General features: G+C 34.1%; 1 protein-coding gene across 1 annotated transcript; it reads left to right on the forward strand.

Moving 5' to 3' along the window:
• The first annotated feature begins 656 nt into the window (after nt 1-656).
• On the forward strand, nt 657-4,983 carry LOC121991637 (probable cinnamyl alcohol dehydrogenase 5). The gene is made up of 5 exons (XM_042545620.1): nt 657-818; nt 3,427-3,540; nt 3,745-4,258; nt 4,379-4,532; nt 4,617-4,983. The coding sequence occupies exons 1-5, from the start codon at nt 697-699 to the stop codon at nt 4,817-4,819; spliced, it is 1,107 nt and encodes a 368-aa protein (XP_042401554.1). The 5' UTR covers nt 657-696; the 3' UTR covers nt 4,820-4,983.
• Nucleotides 4,984-12,489: the final 7,506 nt, after the last annotated feature.

Consider the following 12,489-nt stretch of genomic DNA (forward strand, 5'->3'; position numbering starts at 1 on the left):
AAAAAAATTAATTTAATTCTTTATATCATATATTAAATTGATAAAAATAAATACTACACTTAATCTTATTCAATATGATCCTTAATTAATTAATAAGAAAAATTTTCAATTAATCTACTGCAATTGAATCTCCAATTATAGATCAGAGAAAAATTTTCAATCATACATTTAAATTTTTAACTCTATATTTTGATTATGTGTTTATGAAAATTATTAATAAATTTTAAAATAATTTTTGGTATAAAAAATATTAATGTAATTTTATTTTAACTTTCAATAAAATTAATTAGTAAACAGGATAGATTTTTAATAATAATAATAATAATAATAATAATAATAATACTACATGTGTTATATCTATTAAATTTAAAAAAGGACAGGTGATTTTCCTTTTAAATGATTATGATGTTTCCAGAAATGCATGTACACCAAAGTCCTAACCATTAATGTCGCAATAAATGAATTTTCGAGTAGCGCAGTAGGATGAGCCGGAGGCGTAAGTTTAGCAAAAGACATTATGGAGGATCCGCCGTTTAAAATTTTGTCGACACTAATCGTAAAGCAGGTGAGTGTGGTTAAGATGCTGTGCTCTAGTTAACGATACCGTTGCGAAGTTCTATTTAAAACCCACTACGTTTATGTTAGATGATAGCTGCTCTTCAGTATTCTTCCAATTACTCGGATCGGAAGAAGACAATGGCAGAGCTGGGAAACGGGAAGAAGCAAGCGTCCCCAGAGGAGGTTCATCCTCGGAAGGCTTTCGGGTGGGCGTCCAGGGACGAATCCGGCGTCCTCTCTCCCTTCGCCTTTTCGCGGAGGTGAACGATCTCGATTCACTGTTTTCTTGAGTTCTGAGAATCTATCCATGAATGTGTTATCGCAATATTAGCTCTTGAATCATAAGATTTTCTCTCTCTGCTCAGATTGCCTTATGTTATTTTCCTTTTTCTACCAATAATCTTTTTTTTTTTTTTTTTTTTTTTTTTGCTTCTTTCACTTCAGATCCGAGCCTCTGAGCTTCTTATTCAATATCGATATTCGTTCCAATTTGTTCGTACGTTTATTTATTTATTTTATGTAAAAATGCTAATTCTTTTGCAAATGCTCGACGTGCTTTCTGTGTTGTAAACATCCCTTTGCTTTATGTGCTTTCAGTGAACATTTAATGACGGTGGAACCTCTCCCCACACGCTCCGGTCTTTCCTGATGCTGGGGTTTTTTTTTACTTTTTATTTTCCCAATTTTTGTCGTTATCTAAAATCACGTTTCACCGGGTCTCGTAATCGAGATTCTTTTAAATGACAACATTTAGTCCCTTAGATTGTGATGTAATCTACTAACAAGTAACAACTGGAGTTCTCTAAATTTATACGAAGCTGATTTCTTTAATGTCACAAAGTAGAGCCACCCCGTACAAAAATTGCCAAGTATATATCTTTAATGTTACAGAGCTTGGAAAGCAAATTGATATGCACGAGTTTTCCATTTGTATTCTTCGTTGAATTTTTTTTTTATAATAGGTACTGTATATCATAGAAATATTGATCAGTATGTTTACTGTTGTGTTTACGTTATTGTGTAGACAACGTTTATGAATGATTGTGACTTTACTTTGTAAACAAAATTTGTGAATGAATAATATTGATCTGGGTTTATTTTGTATAGATACCTCGTTGTTCCTACATGGGATGTGCATCGAGGCTAACTAACAGCAAGAAATATTTGATAAACCTGGGATGTTTATAATTTTCTCTTTATTATCAACGAGTTTTCCCCTCAAATATTATTTTTGAAGTTTTTTTCTCTCGTCTGATGGTTAAACAGAAAAAGAAACTGATAAAGCTTTTGTCAGAAATAATATCATACCCTTTAAAATACAACTGAAATAAATATGAGTGTTCTGTTATAAATAAGGTTGCTGCTGGACAGGTGTAATCATTAAATACAAGCTCATGACAGTAAAGATAAAGCATTGGATATGAATTATTGGATAAGTGATTGGATCTCGGTTTTTGGTAGTTGGGGATTGGTCAAATAGCCTAAATATTAGTGACAGATAAAATTTTTAGCAATGAATGCTAAATGGTACCATCTAAAATATATATATATATATATATATATATATATATATATATATATATATATATATATATATATATATATATATTTTGTCCCCAGGATATAAGATAGATAAGGAATTTATAATTTTGTGGTTGAAAAATTCAGGAGTCAATCCCCAGGATGTTACTGTCTGGGGTTAACGTCTCCGCTATACACTTTCCACCTGTGTACCTGTATTTACTTCCCTCCATATTCATGGGACCGGCTCTAGGGGGGTCGTTGATATGACGGTTCCACTTTTTTTTTTTTATGTATATGAATAGATATTTTAGTAATATATATATATATATATATATATATATATATATATATATATAGGAGATAAAATTTCTAGCTATCAGATTTTGATCAACAAGATTTACTCTTAGATGAATTCATGTTGGTGTTCATACTAAGGCTACGTTTGGTTGGGTGTAATGTAATTTAGCTTGTAATGTAATAAAATTTGTAATATAATGTAATGTAATCTTGATTACATTACTACGTTTGGTAATTAATGTATGTAATCTTTGATAACAAAGGTGATTACATTCTTTTGTTTGATATCCATTATTTTTTATAAGGAATGTAATTCATATTATTATAAAATGACAAAAATATCCTGTGACCTCTATCGGCGGTCGCCACACCTCTGTCGGAGTTTGCGGCAGTCATCGATAACCAGCTACCGTCGCCACCGTCGGTCGCCGCAGCAGGCCACCGTCTTCGCCAATCGGCGACGATGGGCGACGACAAGCGGGCGACGGTGAGCGACGACCAGCGGGCAACGGTGGCGGATGGCGGCCGACGATTGGCAGCGACAGTGGTGGCCGATTGCGGGCGACAGGCAGGCAACCGGCTGCGGCCGGCAATCGGCGGCGGTCGGCGGCGGCGGCGGTCGGCGGCGGCCGGCAACCGATGACGGACGGCAGTCGACAACAGACTAGGGGTATATTCGGCATTTAAACTTTGGTGAAACAATGACCTCGTAATGTAATCGGATTACATAGATTTACTTTGTAATCCAGATTACAAATTTTCATTATCTTTTGTAATCCAGATTACATTACATTACAAGTTTTAAATCAAACCAAACAAAATAATCGACTTTATAATATAATCTAGATTACATTACAAGGTAGATTACATGCTACCAAACGCAGCCTAAATGATTTTAGCTTTTAATGAATTGCTGGGAACAATTGCTTGACGATAGTTGTAAACTTTTGAGAGTTAACTATAATCCATAGTTAATTAGATCATAAACCTATGCATATTAGTGATTGCATCAAATATCCATTAGTTAATGCCATATTATCTCTGCAGGAATACCGGTGCTGATGATGTCACTATAAAAATTTTGTATTGTGGAATCTGCCACTCTGACCTTCACTATGCCAAGAACGAATGGTCAAATACCATTTACCCAGTGGTTCCTGGGTATGTTTCTTTTCTTTAACCTTCTAAGTTATATCTATCATTATAATTCTGAAGTTGTCCTCGTTGGGCTATACCAACTTGCTTCGAGAGACCATATTTATGCTCTTCAAATTAACTGGCATTCATATGCAAGTTATCAGAAAAGCATTGATGCATGCTTACTAGTCGCGTATCATTTCCTACCGGCCTGTTGAATGCTTTCAGGCACGAGATCGCGGGTGTCATAACTGAAGTGGGCCAAAACGTCCAAAACTTCAAGGTAGGTGAAAAAGTAGGCGTGGGATGCATCGTCAACTCCTGTCGCTCCTGCCAAAACTGCAACCGGGACTACGAGAACTATTGCCCTCGCGTCATCTTAAGCTACAACTCCCTGGACGTCGATGGAACCATGAATTATGGAGGCTACTCCAACATGATCGTCGTCAACCAACATTTTGTCATCCACTTCCCTGAGAACATGCCCCTTGACAAGGGTGCCCCACTGCTGTGTGCCGGCATCACAGTCTACAGCCCCATGAAGGAACACGGCCTCAATGTGCCTGGAAAGCATCTCGGAGTCGTTGGCCTCGGTGGTCTCGGTCATGTTGCTGTTAAGTTCGGCAAGGCTTTCGGGATGAAGGTCACTGTTATAAGTACTTCTCCAAAGAAGGAGAAGGAAGCCATTGAGCGTTTGGGAGCTGATGCTTTCTTGGTCAGCAGCAATGCTGGACAAATGCAGGCAAGTTTAGCATTAATTTAAAATCAAACAAATGCTTCTCCTCGGAAGCTTTTTTTTTTTTTTGCTGATTTTATATTAAAATATATTTGTTCTCAACCTGTTTTCTTGTGTGCTCTGCAGGCTGCCATGGGCACCATGGATGGTATCATTAACACAGTTTCAGCTGATCACTCCATTATGCCGTTGATGATGCTGTTGCAAACTCATGGGAAAATGATCATGGTGGGAGCACCCGAGAAGCCACTGCAGCTTTCAACCTTCGCCTTGATTTTTGGTAGTTGATTTAAACACTTCAATATTACTAGCAATAGAGTTTGGTTGCCTCCTCGTGTTGCACACTAGTTTTTTGTTTTATCAGGTGGGAAAAGCTTGGCAGGGAGTGGCATTGGGGGAATCAAGGGGACACAGGAGATGATAGATTTTGCGGCCAAAAACAACATAACTGCGGACATAGAGCTCATTCCCATCGACTACTTGAACGAGGCGATGGAGCGGCTCGCAAAGGCTGATGTCAGATATCGCTTCGTAATCGATATTGGCAACTCCTTAACTGAAGCCTAAAAGAGTTGAATATGATCTGGAGTAGTATCAGAGATAGATGTTGTTGCTTTTCGTTTCTTCTCGGCCAAATAAAGACTACTGCTGACTTGCGATCAGTAGTATTAGAATATGAATTCCTTAGCAGTTTTTGGATTCCTTTAATGGAGTGAAATAGTAATATCCAAGTGTGCCGACCAGGCCATGCATTCTGGCAGATTGAAAAGTGAAAGAGTTAGAAGATAAAGGAAAAGAAACATCTTTTCACCTTTTTTAATACCAATATCTTCTACTCGTTCAAGTCAATTCTTAAAAGTTAACTGGTCACAAAATTATACAAGTCATATAGACTATATTATAATTAAATCACAAAAATTAGAACAAAAATACTAATTAGTCACAAAGAACAAATAAGAACACTCAATCCATACTAATTATCGTTCATGTGACGATGTTATTCTCTTTACTAAAAAGAGCGTATAATTTTTTTAAAATTTTAACATCGTACAGATTTTGATTTAGACATACCTAATGTCCAATTCTGAATTCATATGAATTCTAATATTACCTTAAGCAGATTCAGTAAGTGGGTACATTTACTCCGATTATTACATAAATGATCTCTGTTAGATCGTGAAAGCGCTAGAGGGGGGGTAGTGAATAGCGATCGAAAAAATTCGTAGTTAAGTAAGAGTAAGCAGCAGAAAATTAAAAGAGAATACAAACGCTAACACAAACCAATTTACTTGGTTCGGAGCCTTCGTCGACTCCTCCAAGGTCTGCACTCGTTGAGTGCTTTCATTGGACAATTCACTAGTAGTTCGAAAAAATGATTACAAAATTAAGAATTAAGTACAAGTGTAATTAAACAGAAATACCGACAACAGAAAGAAAGAACACTTTAACAGCACGTTGTCGAAGAAGCAGCGTTGTAGGAGTGCAGTGCAATAGAGCAATTGTTGGAAGACGTTGGTGTATTTTGCTCCAGGACGAGACCTCCTTATATAGGATGCTCCGGGCACCCGGCCAGTGACGTAGGTCCGACCAATCAGTACGCTCCTTGTGACGACAGGATAGATTTTTTCCCTCTGGGCGCCCAGACTGATTCCGGGGGCCTGGATCCCTTCTAGGCGCTCGGACCACCATCTTCCATAAAGTCCTTCTTCTGCAAGAAAATGTTAATCCGAGGCAAAATAAAAGTTATACTACCATGTAAAATAGAAATTAGCACAATCATAGTAAAAGAGTAATAATTAGATTTCATCTCATCGAGACCGGAATCTAGTCATGATCTAAACTTAGATTCCCGAAATAGTTCTAAGTTGAATCGACGTCTACTGTTCTCTCGCACGGAGAACACGTCCTCACCAAGTCACTCCCTTCCAGCGATTTACCTTAACTTACCTACCAGATATCAAGTCTGTCCGTCAACCTGTCTGGATTTCATGTCAACTATCAGGTTAGCCCGTCGACCTAGCTGGACTTCGTGCCATCTATCAGGTCAGTCCGTCGACCTAGCTGGGTTTCGTGTCAGATATCAGGTCAGCCCGTAGATCTATCTGAACTTCTCCTGCACACTTAAAACATGATTTTTAAGTTAGCCTTGTTTTATGTTTGGTATTTTGTTGCTAACTAACTTAAACTACCTAACCCTCCCTCCTTTGACATTCATAAAAAAAAATACATGTAAAGATAATTTTCAGGTTGACAACAGAACATAAGGTAGAAAAATAAGTTAACTTCGAAAATAAAATTGAACAACAGAGAATAAAATTTATAGGTTGAAGATTTAAAATATTTTTTTAAATATTTTTAAAATAATTTTTTAAAGATTTTTAAAATAATTTTTAAAGGATTTTTAAATAACTTTCAAAAGATTTTTAAAATAACTTTTTAATAGATTAATCTGTTAAATAAGTTAGGAGATAAGAAGGTTTTGTTAATTTTAATAAAAATTAGGAATTAAGTAAATTAAATAAGTAGTTAATTTCAAGTTGTTAAATTAAGTTGACATTTAAGTTAAGCAACATCGATTAGAATTTTAATTTTAATTTTAATTTTAATTTTCAGTTTATGTTTAATTTAAGTTTAACTTAATTTAAATTTAAATTTATTTTTATTTTTAATTTTAATTTTAATTTTAATTTAAACTTTAAAATTTAATTTTAATTTTAAGTTTTATAAAATAATTTTTAAGAAAATTTTAAGTTAAAATAATTTTTAATAAAATTTTAAGTTAAAACAATTTTTTAAGAAAACTTTAATTTAAAATAATTTTTTAAGAAAACATTAAGTTAAAATAATTTTTAATAAAATTTTAAGTTCAAATAATTTTTAAGAAAATTTTAGTTTAGAATAATTTATTAAGAAAATTTTAATTTAAGATAATTTTTTTAAGAAAATTTTAATTTAAAATAGTTTTTTAAGAAAATTTTAGGTTAAAATAAATTTTTTTAAAAAAATAATTTAAAATAATTTTTTTAATAAAATTTTAATTTAAAATAATTTTTAATGAAAATTTTAATTTAAAATAAATTCTTAAGTATATTTTAATTTAAAATAATTTTCAAAGAAAATTTTAAGTTAAAATAATTTTTTAAAAAAAATTTAAGTTAAAATAAATTTTTAAAATAATTTTTAAGTTAAAATATTTTTTTTTAATTAATTTTTTATGTTAAAAAATTTTTTAAAATAATTTTTATGGAAAAAAACAATTTTAAGTTAAAATATTTTAAAAAAAACAATTAAAATAATTTTTAATGTAATTTTTTTATGTTAAAATATATCTTTTAAAAAAAATGGAATTTGAATTTTTAATTTAAATTTAATTAAATTTAATATTAAATTTAATTTATTTTAATTCTAATTTTGATTTAATTTTAATTTAATTTGATTCTAATTTATTTTAATTTAATTTAATTTTCTTTAATTTAATTTTTATTTAATTTAATATGATTTAATTTTACTTTAATTTAATTTAATTCGATTCGGTTCGATTTGTTTCGATTCGGTTTGATTCGATTTGATTTCCTTAGTCATCTCACTTGATCGAAATTTCCAATCAGGGAAACCAATAATTTTTTTGAGATGAGTTAGATTCATTTTTAGGATTTGGTTTGACTTTGTGTTAGATTCAGGTTTAGTTTTGGGCTCAACAAATAGGCATTTTTTGGATAAACTTCTGGGCTATAATGAATCAGTTAGACATCATTAGAGTAACCATACTTTCGAGGGTTTTCAAATAGTCCTATCCACTTAACTTAGTACAAAACCTTGGTACAACTAATTAGGATCTGTAAAAGGTAGCTTCAGTTAGTTCCACTAAGTCAAATGCACCAGGTCGAAACCATATAGGGATGGCAATTTTCCCCGCGGGTTTGGGGCCCCGCGGGGAAAACCCGAAATGGGGATGGGGATCCCCGATTTTTCGGGGATGGGGCGGGTTTGGGGCGGGTATGGGAATACTATCCCCATCCCCGAACCCGCCCCGAATATATTACTATTAATATTAATAAATAATAATATGATTTTTTTAAAAAAAGTATTAATAATAGTGTTAATATTAATATTAAAAATTTTGAAAATATTATTATTAATAATATTATTAATATTGATATTAATATTAATGGTTGGTGATGAATGATGATGATATATGTTCTTCAGTTTAGGAATACTTTCATAAATCATATTGTATAATTACTTTAAAAGGAACAAATAATTAAGTGGAAAAACTTGGTCTAACAACTCAGATCATTTTGTACTCTTCTCATTCAATTTCGCTGATGCACAAGGAACCTGAAAGCTCAGCCCATGTTTCATAACTTGTCGTGACCAAAGTTGTTCTCTAATTCGGTTCAAATACTAAATTTGAGAATGGGGCGGGGATGGGGAATCTCCAAACCCGTGGGTTCGGGTTCGGGGAATCCCCGAACCCGAAAAAATGAAAACGGGGCGGGGATGGGAATGGCAAACCCGCCCCCGCCCCGCCCCGTTGCCATCCCTAAAACCATATCTTCCTAGACATGTATAGACAGAGTTCCTCTAACATACTATCATCCAAAATTTCACCAGTACTGTAAGTCAAGTTAAACTTTTGTCCCTTTTTAATTTAATTCTAATTACCCTGTCGAGTAGGTTATTTTTTTTTTGGAGGTGCCAACTGATTTGGAACCTCTCCCTAAATTATTGACTTTCTTATTAAGTTAAGATTTCTAGATTGATATTGTCTAGATTATTAAATAATTTATTAAAATATTTATTGATTTCATCTAAATCTATTTCGTTATTTTTTAAATTCAACTTTATTTTAATGTTTAAATTAATTATTTCTAAATTAATTAATGTGTCTAAATCGATTTGGTCAATGTTTTGTTTGACCAAATCACGGTTGATGTCAATTTGATTAAAGTCTTGATTGACTTGATCAAAATCTAGATAGTTATTCAAATTGATTCGGTTATCATTTGAAATTTTATGGTTATTAATTATTTTCATATATTTTAAATTTTCTAAATTAATTAGATTTAGTTTATCAGATAATATCTTAAGGGAATTTTTGCATGTATTGTCGAATGCATTATTTTCACTTATATTTTCAGAAATATCCAAATTAACATGCATATTTTTTAAACTACTACTAGCAGGAGTATTTTGATAAATATTACTAACCTTAATCGTAACTCCTAATTCAGTAGGCTCTTCCGTTGGATTTGACTCGAGTCTGGATTCGATTTTGACTTGATCGTCTAACTCCAATGGCTCCTCGTGAAGGTTGGTCAGGTAGGTCCAAAACGGCATCCTTGACCTTTCTTATCCTGCAAGTAACTTTGTTAGGTAATAAATCTGAAACTAACTTTATTACCTTTTGGTTTGCTTCCGAGTTTTGTGTTGATCTTCTCAGTGTCATGCCACCATCAAAGTCGCTCATGAAGATGAAGTTTTCCATCTGTATCCTCCACAAATTGAATTCATACCTTTCGTACATCTCATATAGAGTCGGTTCGTGAATGTTTCATCCTTCAACTTCAGCCATTAAGCACTAAAGAGAGAAAACCAAAAAGAGGTACCAACACTAACCGACAGTGAATGTTTCTTGGATTAGCAGTGTGGGAGGAAAAAAAAATAGTATTTCACTAATTTAAAAAAAATAAAATATTAATAAAAAATATTATTTCAAATTTTGGTAAATGCGATATTTTGTCAACACTAACCGATAGTGAAATAATGAAAATGAATTTTTCAAAATATTTTTGGAGGGAAAAAACGAAAGGCGTAAGAATATTTTAAAGCAAAAACGATATCTATTTTTTTTTAAAAAAAATCCCCCTTACTCAATTGGTGGTTGCACCAATTCAGAGCAGTACCTGCTCTGATACCACTTGTTGGATCAAGAAAGCGCTAGAGAAGGGGGGGTGAATAGCGATAAAAAAAATTTATAGTTAAGTAAGAGTAAGCAGCGAAAAATTAAAAGAGAAGACAAACGCTAACACAAACTAATTTACTTGGTTCGGGCTTTCGTCGACTCCTACTCCAAAGCCCGCACTCGTCGAGTGCTTTCGTTGGACAATTCACTAGTAGTTCGAAAAGATGATTACAAAATTAAGTACAAGTGTAATTAAACAGAAATACCGACAACAAAAAGAAAGAACACTTTAGCATCACGTTGTCGGAGAAGCAGCGTTGTAGGAGCGCAGCGCAGTAGAGCAGTTGTTGGAAGACGTTGGTGTATTTTGCTCCAGGGCGAGACCTTCTTATATATGATGCTCCGAGCGCCCGGATCCCTTTCGGGCGTCCGGACCGTGACGTAGGTCCAGCCAATCAGCGCGCGCCTCGTGACGACAGGATAGATTTTTTTTGCCTCCGGACGGCCAAACCACCATCTTCCAAAAAGTCCTTCTTCTGTAAGAAAATGTTAGTCCGAGGTAAAATAAAAGTTATACTTGTCACACCTCGAGGAGTCCCTGCCAGAGAAAAATCCGACATCTACGATGTACTAGTGATAATCTGAATCATTTCTACATCCATAGATATACATCAGCCACAGTCGGTTGGAATATATACACAACCACGCAACTTATATTCAGCCCACTCGGCTATAACAATAAAAATACAACCACACAATTATATATATATATATCTAACAGTCCACTCGGCTGTACTAAAAAGAAGAACGCAGTGTAAATACAACAAAAAAACCATTACAAATCAAACGAATGATTGTTAGCCGACTAGACTTACACAACAAACAATACAAAATACCATATCAAAACACTCCGGAACCAAAACGTAAATTTACTTTGCTAATTAAACCAAAAACATAGACCAAATAAAGTACAAATGAAAATCAGAAACAGGTCTTCGAATGTGACGTGGGAATCAGTAGATAGGATACTCCAAGCGACTCCACAAATATCTACATGATGTCTATAATAAAAATATAACAACAGTGTGAGTTCAACAACTCAACGGATACCAATAGATAGGCATAATAAGTTATAACTAACAGTAATAATCATGCGGTATAGTTTCCTGAACAAAAGTGGGAAATGTAGACTAGAAAGGCTGAAGAAAATTGTACTCACCAGAACCTCCTATTCGGAACATAAGGGTCGTCAGACCAGATACAACATGTCACTTGTATGCATGCCAAACATATGCAACCACCAATATACAACAACCAATATGTAACAATCACAAGCAATAAATGCAATCATGTAAAATGGTGCAAAATGACATGTGTCACCCCTGACGCTAGTCAGCCATCTCACACGCGATAGTGAGACCGAGTGGGTAGGGCTATGACAACTATGCACTCTGCCATCACTACTCCTAAGTGACCGAGTGGACAGGATACTGTCGGAGTACACCTATCATCCTAACCCAAACAGAATGAGGGAGTACAATGCTCTCATCTCCTTGAGACAGTCCAGAGGAGGGATCTCTGCCGGCTACCACACTGCGTCACCACTACCCATGAGCGGACCAGCGGAGCCAAACAGAGCAAACTACTACACACCCTGCCTGATATATCACTAACTCATGAGTGGTTGTGTGCGCAGATCATGTAACTGGCGATGTGCTCAACAATAATAGAGCCGACAATCGCTCAGCATGCAATTGTGCAAGATGGTGTATGACACTAAGCATGTAGATCCTAACAGAATACAAGTCCATATAATATGTACCAAAAAGGAACTAAATCCATACAATAACCTAGGTATTATAAAACTAGGTACACAAGTCAGATATGTAAAATAACTAGTCTACTACACAGTAGGCCAGTGTATGTCACTATTTCTATGAACAGGAGTAAACATGGCAACAAACAAGAGAATATAAGTATGAATGCATAACAGACAAGCATATAGGCAAATTACAAGAACCAAATAGTGACATACCGAAATAGATGCAAACATAATAATTACTACTAGTTATAAACTATTATGCATATCTAAAATGACCATATCAAGAAGATAAGTCAGAAGTACCCACCTTCATCTGCCGATTGTGCTAACAATCCCACGTCGAGGCGCTCGTCTCGAATCAAAGTCCTGTAACAAATCATAAGATCACAACCAAATCCCTTCATACATCAAATAGCTAACTTAAATTCAAATCCAATTAGAAAATCCTAAGTGGATCCATCATAAATCCTTCAAAATCTACTAATCACTAATTAACCCACAACATCAATT

This window comes from Zingiber officinale, chromosome 6B, assembly GCF_018446385.1.
Source record: "Zingiber officinale cultivar Zhangliang chromosome 6B, Zo_v1.1, whole genome shotgun sequence".
NCBI classification, from domain to species: Eukaryota; Viridiplantae; Streptophyta; class Magnoliopsida; order Zingiberales; family Zingiberaceae; genus Zingiber; species Zingiber officinale.

Excerpts from the sequence above, each read along its gene's own strand:
- LOC121991637 (XM_042545620.1), top strand. The coding sequence starts at position 697 with ATGGCAGAGCTGGGAAACGGGAAGAAGCAAGCGTCCCCAGAGGAGGTT. Across the intron at positions 819-3,426 it reads CCCTTCGCCTTTTCGCGGAG|GAATACCGGTGCTGATGATG; the intron begins GTGAACGATCTC and ends TTATCTCTGCAG. Across the intron at positions 4,259-4,378 it reads GCAATGCTGGACAAATGCAG|GCTGCCATGGGCACCATGGA; the intron begins GCAAGTTTAGCA and ends TGTGCTCTGCAG.